We start from the raw sequence: 16,656 nt of genomic DNA, 5'->3' as shown, positions 1-16,656 counted from the left end.
CAATGCCCTTTAGGGGCGCCTCCCGTCAAAGAAAGAAAGCTAGAGTCAGGAGTGAGAATCTCTTCTGTTTACTCTGTTGCATGCTAGAAGCAGCTTATCAGCACGGTTTGCCTCTACTGCCTTGGTACAATCATAAACATTCATAAGCATCCTTATTCATAAGCATAAGGATCAGTAGTAAATATAATAATACTAACCAGGAATAATAACACCAGTATTGTAAGTATGATCTAAAATCATGAAAAGCAAATCCAAAACTTTACATGAATATTCTTCCACTAAATGGAAGGCTCTTCATAAGAAATCAGAGACATCGCAAGTTTTCTTTATTCTCAGTTTTGCTCTGTAACAATTATGTAATGGATAAACATTCTGCGTGTTTTCTATCGTTCCATCCTGAGGAGTGCACACATCGAAGACATAAGTGCTTCATTACTGCTTTATCTGTCCACTGTTCTTGTGAAGCAGGAACAATTAACCCTGCCTTCAGCGTGATTGATATAGGCTTTGCTTTCAATTTGTTCCACTACACAGATCATGAAATTCGCAATGTGCCCATCCTTATTGACCTACACTTTCAAACACAGGGGGCTACAATGAGATGAAAGGAATTAAAGAGAAGGGAGCCGCACAGCCATGAAATAACGTCTTAAAAAAAAAAAAACAGATGTGACCTCACAAAACCTTGACTATTTCAAGTGCACTCCCTAGAAAGTTATTTCTATTCAATTGAAAAAGTTTTCTATATGTTTTTTTTTCCATCTTTGAGTGCTACTTGAAAGCTGGAGGAGAGCTCTTGAAGCGCTGGAAAAGACGGTTATCTTGTAAACAAGGATTGGCCGTTTATGAACAAAACTGTATTTCTATCACTCTTGCCAAACTAATCTTTCAAATGTGAGCTCCTAAGCCCAGTCTGTAAATCTTTAAGAGGCAATGAAAGAGGCTGTTTGTGGCTTTCAGCTGTTCTTATACACAATAAATAAAACATTCCTGATTTATACACTGTTGAAAATGAAATATCTGGTAAAACCTATTTTACACTGAGTATGCTTATACTCAGCCATATTTATAGGTTTCTCAAGTTGGTGACTTACAATGTTTTACAATGCTGAATGTATAATTTCTAACAGGCCAAGACCAAACACAACTAAATGGTCTGAAATGGGAATGTTCTGCAGCCAGGAGCAGCTTGCCTTAGACTAAGCAGAAGTTTCTATATGGTGATGACAGATAATTGTAACACAGGGTATCCGCTAGAGCCCAACTGATAGATCAGTTGGCCAATAACAGCAGCCGGCCCAGAGCGTTATCAGTATCAGCAAAAATATCGCCACCAATTACTGTTTTTTTTTTTATGGCAGCATCAGCAGGATTCTAACTCATGATCTCCTAACACTTTGTGCCACTGAAAAAAAAACAATTAAAGTAGCCCCGTTTAACTGTATGACAGCAACACACGAACAGGTGAATCTTAACACAAATCACAATCATGGTTAAAATAACGAAAACATGTCAAAACGTATGCTTTAGCACGAGTTATAGGTTTTTTTTTTTTTTAAAAGAGAACTAAAAAATAATAAACATAAAACAAAGTGCTACAATGTTTAGATTATTTAACACTATCTGACGCTTATTTGAGTTTAAGAAGTTTGATAATTGAGAACTAACAAGCAAACGTCAGTAAAAGCACTACAAAAACTACTGGAGTAGAAAAATAAAAACTTTAAATATAAATAAAAATGTATCAGCCAATGAGATGGGTGATCTGAATTTTTAGCCCATTAAAATCAGTCTTAGTATCTGCCATAAAATTTTTCACATTGGTCAGCCGCTAGCTTCAGAGCTTGTCTACTTAGGGGTGGGTAATATGACAAAAATATAATACTTTAAGCCCTTTTCATGATATGTGACACATATTATGATATTTACTTTTCTAAAGTGTGATAAGTTGGAAGCGACAAAACCTCCCAATAGATTACAAATGAGTAAAAATTTGATTCAATGTTCCACACACTGCACTGCACTAAATCCAATTAAACTGACTTAATTATGTGCTTTTGGAATAAAACATGCAGGCGATCTGTGCTCTTTAAATACTGACTATATCGTCAATATGTTCACAAAAGCATATTGTGACAATTTATCACAGTAGAAATACTGCCCAGCGCTATGTCCACTATTTATTATCACACAACTATCATCTAACGTACTCATCTAAAAATGTTCAGACCAACAAAATCTTACAGAAAGTATATAGTTTCAGTACATAAGTATATGTTGGTACAAGTCTAATGCAAAAGTGGCTAAATCCTAGAGGGACTTTTCTCATGCAGTTTTCTCTTCACCAATACAGACGACAAATCAAGATCAAATATTTGAAGAAAACTTCTCTAACGTACAAAAAAAAATCTATGAAATATATTTCAAACTCAAATTAGTCATAAAAACAGAGCTGTTTTCTTTGAGGCTGTGAAAGTACTCCGAAGTTTGTGAGTGTGTTTACTTTAGCTTCTGGCTATTCTGACATATCAATAGCAATATGACCTTTCCCACAGCCTGCTGCAAATGCCTTGGGAGAAAAGCCCCATTTGTCAGGAATTGGAGTGAGTTTTGGACTTTATTAGATGAAAGAAACACTATCACTCTGCCAATTACGAGTCACACATATCATTCTGTGGACAGAGCACAGTGTTATCAAGTCTGGCTTTAGCAAGCCTGCACTGACGCAGTGGCAAAACACATGGTAAGATCTAAACACAGCTCCCTGTAGTGAGGCTTTGGAAAAGTGCACCCTGCTATAACCATGGGAAAATGCCAGCACAAAGCCAGCAAATAAAGCCAAGCACGGGTGGCCTTCTTCAGATGACGGCATGCTTAAGGAATGCTTTACAGAAAATACCTCGGCATGCTGCAGCTCCTCCGCGACATGAGGTTGAAGCCGGCTTACCTCCATTTCCAGCCAAATCACTGCTATGACATTTGGTTATTAAAGTGACAGGTGGGCTACCATGCATATGCGCCACTCAATCCATTTATACAACTTGTGCAGCGGGTGTCATTGGGAGGTATGAGGGCGGTCTGTGGGGAGTTAATCGGGCCATGTCCTACCTCCTGCTCTGCCTAACCGGAATAATCAATTGCAATTTCACACACGGAACCTTCGGATCACCGGTGAGGGCTGTGCAGGTGTGTATGGTCAGATTGTAGTGCGATACAGTGATGCAGGCGGGGGGGCTGGGCAGTGCTGGGTCATACTGATGAAATTTAATATGACAATATTTTACATATATATCACAGTATCATTTTATCACATGATGTTTAAGTTCGTATTAATAAAGTTAATGAACCCATAATTCTTAGAACTGCTACTCTATACATGTATACATACATACTCCACACACACACATATATGTACATTTCAATTAACCCTTCAAGGCCAATGCAAAAACATGGCTATTTCTGACATTTAATCTGCTCTTCTCCACTAATCATCATTACTCTGATTAAACAAAACAAAAAATGCTCTTATTGATCCAAACTCTCGCTCTGCATCCAACCATGGAGGAAGCTTGGTGCATCTTCTACGAGTGATAGAAAACAGGTAACTCACAGAAAGCTCTGAGTCTACACAATGATACGTTTAACTGTGGCCAACATGCACATGCACATGCCGTAACTCCTCTGGCAGCAGATTTAAACGAGGTGAAGGGTCCATTGCCAAATTCTTAAAATGCATTTCCTGCAAGACACTCGATTCAACAGGATAAACTAAGTTTCTGTTATCTATTGATAAAAGTAAACTAAAACTAATTTAAATTTTAATATTGTTTTGTGTAGCTGTACAGACAATATATCGCCCAGAACTTGGGGGGTGGGGATTACGGGGTCTTATTGCCATTGACATCCTGTTGTAGGGGCACCTTACAGGACAGAAGAGCACTATCAACCCGTAGCCATATGGCTGACATGGGTAAGTAATTCTGAGAGACAGATGTGTGGATAAGGAGGAGAACACTCCTTGTTTAGAAAGTGCTAAGAGATTTTGGGGCAAGTCAAAGACATTGAAAAGACAAAACATCCCAAAGCAAGTTACAGTAGGTTAGGAGGGAAACTCTGAAATATATTTCAACCAAATATCTTTGTGTGTGCATGCTGTAAACTAAGTAAGTATGTGTACCGCTGAACCCATACCATTCAACTCTATATTTCATGTGTTTCATCCCCTGGTTCAAACACCAGGCTTATCTGCTCCTCGCCTGCCAGCGAGCTGCCACTGTGTGTTTCACAGCAGCCTCTGGAGTTGTCAGAAGCGAAAACTGGAGACGAAGCCAAGGCACGGGGCTGAGGAGCAGGAGCGCGGCAGCAGGAGGTGAGGGGAGGCAGCTAAAGGGCAGCGCTCACTGCTAGCACTGGATGAGAGCTGCAAGCCTAAACGGAAAAAAGCAGATGGGAGTCAGCGGGCAGAACATCTGTCTTTGGAGCCAGATGCTAAATGAAGGTCTCATATCTACTGTGGACATTAAACGCCTAGGAGGAGGGCTTGCTTTTACCTCAGCCCCAAACCATAACAAAGGCCACTCTTAACCCCCTGCTGCAAAATCCACTCTGATCTTTTCACCACAGTTAAGAAAGTGAAGTATGCGCTGCTTGCAGTTCATTCTCTACCGTGTATTCAACTGATCTGAGATAATATTTACTGAATATTATTCACGGACATGCTCCTGAAAGGTGCATGATCAGCAAAGTTGCTGTACGATCCCACCGGCGATTGAGAAAGTAATATTTATTTATGACAGCAATAAATGACGCAGGGCTAAATATATTGTTTAAGATTTAAAAACTGCCATACGTTCATTTTCTCAACAAGGTGTGCTACATCGTTGGAGTATCGTGTTCCTGGACGATCAAAATATTAAGACAAAGAAGGAAAACAGAACAGAAATAAAAAAGATATTTCATTTAACTGCATAAAAATTGATCGCCGTTAGACTGCATGTTCTGCACAGAGTGCCAAATATCTATGGCTGGTTATTCTATTCACATGTGCCTTTCTTCAGGCTGCATTCTGGCTTTTCCCCAGCGCTAATACAGCTGATTCTCCCTCCATTGATCCCACTGATACAAACATAAAGGGGTCCAGCTCCATGTGAAAACCAAAGCTTCGGCAGAATGAAAAATCCCCCGCCTGATGGAGTGGTGTGTGCATCACAAAGGCTGCGATAAAGCAGCTCGCAACGTGAGGCAATGTGCAGTAGTGCAGCGTGCGCCATGCCTGCACTATTACCTTTGCGGGATGCATCTTCTTTATGTCTGCCTCTCTACACTGACCTTCAGAGCAACAGCAGCGGGTAGAGGGGAGAGAGCCGCCGTAATCACCGCGCCACACGCCGCACAAACAACCACAGATGGGGGCTGGAAATCCCTCTTAATTGTGATAAATACGTATCAGAATGGCGTACTCGCTTCCAATCCATACTGTGTGCGCCATTGTCCAATCGCTGCAAGGAAGTGTGCATCCTTTGTTCAGTGGTACAGCACAGTCTTGTCAGTCTAGCTCTATAGCATGCAGGAGATGTTGCAGCTTTGCTACTAATAAACGTTATCCTAAGGTCACAAGTGCAAGTGCCTAACGTTCATTTTCTTCTTCATTAACGGCATGCTGACAATCTTTAGCTTTCAACAGTGATGAATCATATTCTCTATTTTCAAATAACAGAGACCAAAATCTGAAAGATACAGATCAAAACCTTCCTCCTTTTCTTAACTGAAAATATAAAGCAGAGCCTTGTAAAATACCTGTTGATGTATACAAATAAAGCTTTATGCCTGGTGACGAATATGCAATAAAATAACGATATACGTCACTCTCTACTTCACAGAATTCACACATCAAGCACTTGCACTGTAACATTGTTCCTTCAGCCTCCAATTCTTTCATTTTGTTCTATAACTCCGCTGCACTAATAGAAAAGGAAATGGGACAATTTAGCACTTTTGTTTGCCCCCAGGGTGGGGGAGGGGGGGGGGTTGCTTTTCTTCGACACAAAGCCAACTTTGTGGTCACTGTTGTGTATGAACTCATGCCAAGCCATTTCTGTCTCTGCAAATTCTCCTCCTACTCCTCCGGAGTTGCTTAGCCCGAGAACACAACCCTCACATCCAGCCCCTAGTCCAGCAGGCTGCTACGCTGGCAAACACACAGATGCTATTAAGAGGCATTATATTAAATATAGACTCCCACACCTTCAATCAGAATTTCAGGCCGAGCGTTATTCGGTTCAGCTCTCAAGAGGAGCCACACAGCAAATCACAGAGCGCGATTTAGCCCCTCTGAATGCCAATAGGAGACAGGTGATAAAGAGAGCACTCATGCACAGGCTATGAAGTTTCTCCCCTCAAAATTAATTCCATCTTCCAGATTCCTATCTCTGTGATATGCTCAGAATGGCACACAAATATGCTCCTGCCACTAAGATTACTGCAGACTGCCTTAGCATAAACATTTCCTGCTGCTGTGCCAGGGACTGTGCAGGATGTAGCGCCAAAGATGTGGGCCTATATTATGACTGGATGCTAGTACTTTTAGAGGTGCTATTGAAATCTCACCATATAAGTATGACATCTTTGGAAAGAGCAATCTCTCAGCGCTCGGGTTTCTTTAATTTGCAAATTATAGCCTGTAATAGACTAAGCCAAAGGAGGACCACATATATACTGCAGTATGCAAAAAGCAGGCTTTGTTTACATTGCAAAACATCGCTGTACATCTATCGGCTTGCGTATGCTACAGGTGCACCACAGTACACCTTTTCACGATAGTTCAGTTCTACTTTTTTCTAACCTACTACCTGACACAGAAACAAGAGCTGATCACACAAACTGAATCCATGTCATTAATGAACAGAACAGCATTGCGGATTATAGGTTATGTCTTGTTTTGTCAAAGTGAGAAGCACTAAGATGTGGAGGGAAAAAAGAACCTCACCAAATGTGGCAGTTAAGTATGAAAAAACAGACCAGCAGTTAAAAAAGCCAAAGCTACTTAAAGCCCAAAGTCTTCCACTGCACTATGTAAGGCGACTTCGCTTGCACACATGTTCAGTCTGGAGATATGAACTGCCGCTGAAAGTCGTCTCACGGGGCTAGCAGACAGCAGTGCCCGCCGCTAGCCCCTCACTAGCGTGCCCCGTACGTGTGACAGCAGCGGTTACCTGGCGGAGGGGCTCGGCTCCGGTAAGCAGCCTGAGTGATCCATGCAACACTCAAACTTCTTCCAGCAGCCGCCTGCCGCGTTTAGGCTAATCCCTCACGCCTCCTAGCACGCGGGCACACGAGCAGCGAGCAGACCAGCCCGGCCTAGCGCTCGGAGCGAGCCGCAGCAGCCGAGCCGAGAGCAGAGAGCCAAACCGCGGCGATGTCAAAGCGATGAATTCCCCGACTCCCGCACAGAGCAGCGCAGCGCCGGCAGCACCTCAGAGCCGGAGCCGTCAGAGAGTGCACGCGGCTCGGGCACAGCGCGCTTCGTGCACGGACTGGTAGTTAGCCGCACCGCCGCGGTGCCAACCGCCAAAACACACGCTCGCGTGGAAACTTCTGACATCTCAATCCCCCCCAAACCCCCGCCACCTCCTCCGTTACAAAAAAGCAACAGCATCTAATGAAGCCGTGCTCGCATACAACAAACCGAGCGTTTACCGTTCTCTCCGTGAAGGGTCCTGCTGAACGCTAGGCTTGGTGGGCGCCATCTTCCTGCAATTATTTGATTTCTTACTTTTTTCCCTTTTTTTCTCTCTCTCGCTTCAGATTTGATTCAGTCGTGGCAGCAGAAGCGACGGCGTGTGGAGCTAGGAGCGTTCAGGCAGCGCCATGGCGGCTCTGCTGCTGCGGACGAGCCGGGAAGAAGAAGAAGGAAGGGGGCGGAAAAGGGACGGCGAGAACAGCACGGCGCGCATGCCGAGGGAGGAGAGCGCGAGCCCGGGGACGCGTCTGCCTGCTTCCGCGCGGGGGTTCTGGAGGAGGGGAGCGGGGGACCCGGGCCCCGTCACGGCTCGCCGCTGCCCCGCGCTGCTCGAGCCCCTGCGCCCTGCGCGCCGCTCTGCGTGGCCCTGCGCCGCCCTGCCCCGCTCGCGCTGCTGCACGGACTCATGTTCGCTCCCGCCGGCGCAACAACGCCACTCAGTTGCAACTGGAAACAGCGGTGTGTTTTTTTTTAAATCCTTTATCCGGAATACAGGTTGTTGGTGTAACGCGGGATTCTTAACATGTGCTAAATTGTCTGTTTCTGTCTTTTCAGAAGTCATTTGTGTTTAAATGTAGTGGAACTAACTGTAAATGAGTTCTAGAGAGACCCAGAGAATGTCCCAAAATATGCTAAACAACCAGTCAAAATGGAAAAAATAAAGATTTTATTCAGCTCGGAACTGAATGTTTATTTAAACTTGGAGACTCTGTGCTATTAAACACTGTGTAAATGCTAAAATGGCATCTTTACAAATAATCTATAAATTAACTACTGATTCTGACCAAATCATAAACTGGAGAAAAAACTCTTAGTTAATAAAAATTAGTTCATATCAGCTTCAGAAAACTAATCCACTGGCCCTATAAAACTCAATGTATTGTGTAAAGTTGGTCTTTTAATTAACCCTGCTTTAGTGATTTTTGGTTTATTGTGTAGCCCCTGTTTAAAGTAAGTCTGTTAAACGGCTCATCTTTCCTGACCGGTGTAATGTCCTTTTTCTAATTAGCCAAGAACTGTGTGTTATAGCCCATGACCTGTCAAGGTCAGCAGCTGCCGTTCAAATGCTACAAGAAATATCTGAAGTTAAAGGGCTGCGTCTACCGTCCACTTTACCTGCACACTACAGCAATCTGAGAATATTCTGTGAACACAGGTCAGGACGCTCTGGTCAGCTTTTATTAGTGAACTTTCTTCACATTTTGGAAATGAACCCATGTGTTGACCTGCCAAGTTTATTGAACAACATGTAATGTCTATTAACTTTATCAGGGTTTAACACACTATTTTACAGCATGACTACACTGTGAACCATACATTACAGTGATGTGTTTAATGTCATTTACCTGTTATTGGTGCCAAACCCTTCTAGGCCCTGGACTTTAAAATGTCTCGTAATCTTAAACACATCCTAATGTAGAAACATTTCTGAGTAATCTAACCTGCCTCAGTCTTGTGCTTAGACTACGCTGGACGCAGCAACAGACTATCAGTGTGCAGCTCTAATGTGTGACCTTTGTGAAAGTTTTCCTATGGAAATTCAATGGCACATTATAATAATGTGATTCCTATTCACAGCATTTAACTGAGGTCATCTGACCACTTTACTTGAACGTTCCGGTAGACACAGGCTGCAAATAACGGTGCAGTTTTGCATGGCCAATTACCTTTTATCAAATACACTGAGCAGTGGGCGATATAGACTGATAAATGCTTTAATTCAAGAGCTGATCATCTGCACAGGGCTCTTTTCAGGCTACTGAGGACTGCGCATGGTTTTGACTGAACAGGTCAAACTCAGAAGTGAAAGATAACTTTTGTGGTTATACACCAGTAATTAATAGGCTTATGTATGTCCCTTACATGTAGCGCCCGTGACAGCGGGGAAATAAGTCACATTTGCAGACCTAACTGACTGCTAAAGCTGCGAGTGAAAACAATAGCATGTGCTGAACTCGACAGTGTGGGTAAAATGGTGAGAGTTGATGCGGATGAAAGCGAATGGAATCTCTTTTGCTGTTGTTGTGGTTGTAAACATACCTTTGTTGGTACGACGCCAAGCCCTGGACGTTTTGCGGGTTCCCGTTAGCTGCACCGGGGACTCTCCCCACGGCTGAGGCTGCCGGCATCCCCCCGGCCGCGCCACCTGCTGCCGCCGTCACCTGAACGCTGAAATCCGGGAAGATCCTGATCATCCCCGCGCGAGGGAGTGGAGCGTGAGCCGAGTCCGTGTGCGTGTGTGAGAGTAGAGCGTGCAGTCCGGCACAGCGAGTCACAACACAATCCCATCAGTGACGCTCACAACCAGCTCACCGGCCATGCTACGGGCTGGGATTTAGCAGGGGGTCAGTGCTGGGAGAGGAGAAGGAGGACAGACCGACACTGCTGCTGCTGCTGTTTGTGTTTATTTTCTCAGGCGTGTTTGGCTAAAACTTTTGAGCTAGCGTCTGCTCTCTGTGTGTAAACACGAGTTATTTAGCCATAACCAGAAACAAAACACGCCAAAACTTCGCTCAAAGTTGGAATACGAACTGAAAAAGTTGACAGACAATATGTAGTCCAGCCAAAAACAAACAAACTTGTGTCAGAAGTGAACTTTTCTTTAGCTTAGCTAGCTTAAAAATACCGGATAAATGTTAGCAAGCGAAGTCGAAATGAAAACAAACCCGTGAACTAACTTTGCCGGACGTGCTAGGTTAGTGTATAAGTAAAATAATCTTTGAAAAAGTGCGAAACAGTTCGATATTTTAGTCAAAATTAGCTTTTTTTAGTCTGTCTTTTACCTGTGCACGTCAGAAATACCTCTTCTCTTCTCTAACGTTACTGTAAAAAGTCAGCTATGAGCAAACTAGCTTTAAAACAGAACGCGAACAAAAAAGACGAGGCTATTCAGTGCGGGTAGCCTTACAGGAGAGACTAAGACCGACTCTAGGCTGAGTTTAAACCAGGCTAGTCTATAGATGTGAGTAAGTATGTGCCTGGACGCGAGGAAAAGTCCAGATTAATAACGATGACGTATTCGGCTCGCCTCGCTCAGCTGTGGCGGCGTGCTGATGTTTTCGTGTTTGAGAGAGGATCCTCTCTCCTGCTCTCCTCTCGCCTCACGGTGCTGCTGCTGCCGCTGCTGCTAGTGTGGGAGAGAGAGTTCTCCACAAATGTGTGTTTCCCTTTAATCTAAAGACGCTAAAGGTGGGATGTACAGCGTTGTGTTTATTGATAGGCTGCTGCTGCTGCTGGACGAATTCTCCCAGTGAAGGTGCTGCTGCTGCCGCCGCGGATGTGTGTGAGTGTGTGTATGTGTGTATGTGCGCTGGTGTGCAGCCCTGCCATTCTTCGCTGCTGATTAACTGCGCCGCGCGAGTGAACCCGGCGCGCGCCCGGCCTTCCAACAGCCAATCAGACGCAGGCACATGAGCGCGCGCTGCTGTGCTGCAGCAGTAACCCTTTAAAAGCCGGTGGAAAAGAAGCTGCTGATATTTCCCATTAGATAATGAGTCCGTAGAGGTACATCATGAGGCACAGAGTCACGAGTATATATTAGTATATTTTGCATTCTTTAAATGAAGTTTATCTGGAAAAGGAGAGATATATTTATACAGTATGAAACGTCATTTAAAGTAGCACACAGTAGGCTACAAAATGATGGAATGCAACAATATTGCTTTTGTTCCCTCTGTTGCTTTGGTTTATGTTTACAGTGTTTTGAGTTCATGATCCACTGCACTATTTCAGTGCTACTGCTTTGTGAAATGTAGTACATTAATGTAGCAGACTGTATTTCAGATTTCAGATTATGTATTTGGTATTAGCCAGATTAAGGCAAAAATTTGTTCTGTAATGTTCTTGTAATGTTGTGCTTCATACATTTTTAACAGAGTTTAACATTAGTGCTTAACATTGACATTAGTTGCTCCAGCCAGAGTAGGATTACGTTGTATTTTCTATGCATAGATGAAGGCTCTTAGTAGATAGAAAAAAGACTAGCACGTAAAGACATTCAACTCAACAGTTTTCTTTCATTTAATTTTCCATGACAATTATGAACGATTTCAATTAGTGATGGGGGCATTCAGTGCTGTCACCGCTGTGTTTACAAGGGAATGAATAAAAACAATATGTCTCAATGACTCTTGAGTCCTTGAACTGTCATTGTTCTGAACGTGATTGAGTGTTTACCTATAAAATATTCCAAAATGCAAATATGGATTTAACACTCATGAATCTTCTACTGTAGCGCTCTTGTCCTTTGATAAAGCAGAGGCTGATATCAATGTACAATATATTTTGATGTCATTTTATCATACATTTACAGCTTATTAATAGTTTCAATATGAATATGTACATTAGGAGTCCTTTTGAAAAAGTAAGGAGCCCTGCAAAGTGAGCACCAATATCAGATATGTTTCACACGATTTATGATTGTCAGTTGGCATGTTTTAGTTACCTTGGCCTTTAGTTACCTTTAGTTACAATTGAATTAAACTTGTTTAGGGTGACAAATGAGAGAAAATGAGAGCAATGATAAAGAGCTGGATGATAAAGATGCTTGCACCAACCAAGTGCAGTAATTTCTGCACCGTGGTACAGTTTACAGGGAGAATAATTCACGTCCTGGCTCTTATGAAATGAAAAACGCTCCCTTAGATAATCAGCCGACATGATTAAATACCAATAAAGATGTGCCAAGTGCTCACCTGAGAGACAGTAAATGTAATACCTCTCTGTAACCATGTCTAATGAAACTACCTTAATAAACAGGGCGGAGGAGCGCCTCCACTTTGCCACTATTTTCCTGGGATGGCATCAAATAGATTGCACTGGAAGGTTTAAACCGACACTGCAGGCTCTGATACAATTAGATTAACACTTTCTTCTGTTTACTTCCCTGGGTATTTGCTACTGGTCTGTATTGCATTTATTTGTCTGCAGCCCTTTGCTAAACTACATGAGACAGATCCAGGGCAGGAGAGAGCCTCCCACATGCCATAGCTGGGCTGGTGGTATACATTCCCCCCCGTGAGTGCACTAGTAATCAATATTAGACACTGCTGCTGGGAGCACATAGCCTATTGCTCCAAAACTATTGTGATAAGTAACCTGCTTTTGAATAGTAGAGTACAAAAGTTCCAAAGCTGCATTCGTCTAAGCTTCAACGAAACATTTTTAGTAAACACATTTCTTCATTAATGACTTTAAAGGGGCCACTTCCTTTTTCCTTGTGTTTAATCCATTAATGACATTTGTTTTATGTATAAAAACAATCATAAATGAATTTTCACTTCTCATTATATGTTTGTTTAACCATTTCCAAAGCTCTCTTTGTGGTTATCAAAGTTGAGTCAAGAGATGGAATTTTACAAATCTAGGCGATGATGGGGGACATCCAGGAGAAATCTGGATCCAAAATTTGTTCTTCAAACTCACTTACAACATATTAGCAACTTTCTTGAGTTCTTGTTTCTTCTAACTGTATTTATGTTTATTTGGATCTATTCTAATGGCATGTGGTGACATTTATTGTCCAGATAAGTGACTTTAAACAATGTGCTTAGGTTCCCAAGACTTTGCACAATAATATATGTACATGCACTGTTTTTGTGACATCACAAAAATTATTAATTTTAATTATTAGACGAACTCAGGAGTTAACATTCAAATTTGAATGTTGACATCTTACGTCAAACTCTTTGATTAAAAAAAACAAGTTTTCCATTATATAAGCACTTTAATAAATATGTTACCACGTAATAAGTACCTTCCAGAAATCACCATAAAGCTGTAAAATATTTTGAAATATTCAGAGTTTTATGTACTACCTATCCTCCCACATATTTAATCCAATGCTGACAAACACACCACACATTTAACTATAGTTGTGGTCTATGACAACAATCATTTCAAGACATTAGTCAGTGAGCTGTCATTTCTTTTCAGAAGTGCATGATTTGTTCTCCAAGGGTCAGTGGATTATGTTAGGAGCCTGCAGTGGGCTTCCTCGCCGAGACAACGACACAGCGCCTGCCATTCTCCTCCAAACCACATGTTGACAAGGCAGCTTAATGTGAAGCAGGATAAACTGTGATTGGGGCTGTCAGTCCTGCTGTTTGTCCAAACTCTCTCCATCTCACGCTCCCCGCTCATCCTCAAAGAGAAATCTCTCCCCTGCTGACTGAACAAACTGCGGACGAGTCTCCAGCCCACAGACCTCCCATCTCTTTCCTCCTGTTTTCCCAAGCCCAGGCCCACAGACTCGATAGCTATCAGCCCAAGGTCCATGCTGAATGAAGTCAAGGGCATATTTAGGAGGAGTTCTGAGGTTTTACAACTAGTTGTGAGTCAATTTGCTTATCAGAACTTTGCAGTGTTTTACTCTCGCCCTCTAAAATGAGTGTATGCCCATTATGTGATAATTCTGTCAATCATAAGGTCATCAGTAGAGCCACTATCTGAAGAGGATAATTGAAGCTGCAACTCTGAATTACATTTTCTTCTTTCCCTGCCTTAAATGAAAGATAGCACTGTAATATGAATATGGCCATTTCTTTCTTCATATAGAGAGCTGATTGCTGCTTCTTAATTAGAGTGACCTTGATTAACTATTGTAATTCCTGTTCTCTAATTGCACCTCAGAAAACACAAAAAAACCTCTGAATTTATTTTTGATTTGTGTTGAATTTGGTGCCATTTTATAATGTGCTAAAAATGGGTCTACGTATGCAAACCAGTTGGAGAAAAAATAGTGAAACAGGTTGATTTAGTTAGATATGAAACCTGTTAAATCTGATAAAGCAAATAAAACATTTCACTCTTGTGATTCCTCATTGTTTGTTTTTTATATTGCCTCTCAAAAAATGGAAATTTTATCACCACGTAAGTAAACGTTTTATTCATTACTGATTGGGATGTTTTTCATTTTGATGGAAAATGCAAATGTAAGGGAGATGTGATAATTTTTGCTCAGTGTACATTCGAGGTAAATTTCATGTGACTCCTCTTCCCTCACTGATTGATTGGGCAGGTCGCGTTTAAAAAGCGGGGGGCAAAGGCTATTGAAAATACATCTATTACTTTAAAACTGTAATGACTTTTGAAAGATTGCTCCTCCGTGTTTGTAGAGCAGTATTGTAGCTCAGGATAGATGATGAATTAACTGCTGGGAGAAATTACAGACAGTGCTCAGGGAAAAAAAAAACTTTCAGCATGGAAATGATGGATTGGGAGGGCCGAGGGAAAATGACATCATGCTTTTTATTTATCCTGGATGATAAGCTCGGCATGCCCTTCCACACCACCGTGCTATTTCACGTCGGATTGTTTCCTAACGGGCTTTGATGACACGTCTGGAATCCAATCACCTAACCCTCAAATTACATGAACAGACTCAGCGCATCCTTTAGTGTTTTAATGGGGCCAGCACCTCTGTCATTCACTCCCTCTATCTCTCTCCCTCTCTCTCTCAAACCCTGCTACTGCCAGCGTCTCTATGATATAATGATCCACTCTTCAGGCCTCAACTAGGTACAAGTATTAATACATCTATTAGCACTCCTACACTCTTAAAAAGAAAGGTGCCAGAAAGGGTTCAAGAAAAACCTTTTTGTTTCTTGGATGGTTCTATAAGAACCTTTTTGTAGCTGAAGGAACCTCTGCACAGTGTAAAGCTGCTATATCAACTAAATGTTTTTCCTATGCTATAAAAAAAATTCCTGTGGTTTAGTTATCTGAACTTATATTAATGTCAGTGTGCCTAAAATCACTGAAATTGTCACGATAACTTAATATTACATATTTATATTTTCTTAAGTAACAAAAAGCTTTTTAAGCTCAGAGTATCAAGTCATTTGAAATCCGAAAAACAGTTAAAACAGTGTACGTGATACAACATCGTCTTTCCACCGTTTATTACGTCAGCACGAAGGACATACATCCGGAATAGAACAAATCAGCATTACATCACAACAGCATAGAATTTACTTCTGGGTGGATGTTGCAGGCAGCTCTGCACTGATACAACAGGATTTATTACTAATCCTGATATTTATTTAACCAAGAAATTAGAAAAACAGAAGGGTTTTTGTCTTCTGGTCAATAACTTATAACAATATTTGTGGTTAATTCTTGTCATATAATTCTAGACATGCACCAGCCACATATTTCACTGCAGGGTTAATGAAGAAGCATTCACTTTGTAAGGTTGTTTTCCCACAGCATGAGAACTGACCCAAACATGAACCAACCAAACTTATGGTTCTAGTTTATTTTCTACCTGTTTGAGAGACAGACTGAATCATTATAATAACCACGATAAAGGATATAATTGTCTTTTTGTTCATGTTACGTCACTCTAAAGTGTCTAATTTGGCTAATTAGCTACCCCTAATTGCTAGTTATCTTGCCTTACTGCCTGAAATGAAATGATATGCTACATTATTCTGTAGGCACACTTACACAAACGTCTGTGTTTACAGAGAAATGTGTAGAATCAAACAAAGCTTTTATTTTTCTCTGTAAAGTGTGAAAATATGAGCATAACACTCATTCTGTGGCCGATAGCATAAATTCAAAGAGAGAGAAGTAGCTTATGTTGACTCATGTCAAACTCACTTCAAAGTAATCATTTCAAAAATAGCAATCAGCACATCAACATGCCATCCTAGTTTACATTCTGGTGGTCTTATTGGTCATGTAACAGTGGTCTTATTGGTCATGTAACAGTGCTGGGAAACTTCATCTTCATCTGGAAAAGTAAAGGATTCACTAAATTGTTGTTGGATTCAGCTGTAATTGTTATCAGAAACAGAGGATTTGTCAGTGGGATAGCAACTCTGCTTGCTTTTGAAAGCTGGAAAACTGGAAAAAACTAAAATCTGTTACATACTTGGGTACATACTTTGACATTACAGCCTCAAACACAACAA

At 41.6% G+C, this 16,656-nt stretch overlaps 1 protein-coding gene across 1 annotated transcript in view; it reads right to left on the bottom strand.

The window, feature by feature from the left end:
* Positions 1–7,918, bottom strand: part of LOC118823793 (neuronal PAS domain-containing protein 3) — a 280,083-nt gene extending 272,165 nt beyond the window's left edge. The window contains exon 1 of the mRNA XM_036593608.1: positions 7,696–7,918. Within this exon, the coding sequence (XP_036449501.1) occupies positions 7,696–7,745 (50 nt within the window). The 5' untranslated portion in view covers positions 7,746–7,918. The remainder of the gene's footprint in view (positions 1–7,695) is intronic.
* Between the last annotated feature and the right edge of the window lie 8,738 nt (positions 7,919–16,656).

The sequence above is a fragment of the Colossoma macropomum genome, unplaced genomic scaffold (assembly GCF_904425465.1).
Source record: "Colossoma macropomum unplaced genomic scaffold, Colossoma_macropomum, whole genome shotgun sequence".
NCBI lineage: Eukaryota > Metazoa > Chordata > Actinopteri > Characiformes > Serrasalmidae > Colossoma > Colossoma macropomum.
Note: the sequence above shows the minus strand (reverse complement) of the source record. Positions and strands in the feature narration are given on the sequence as shown.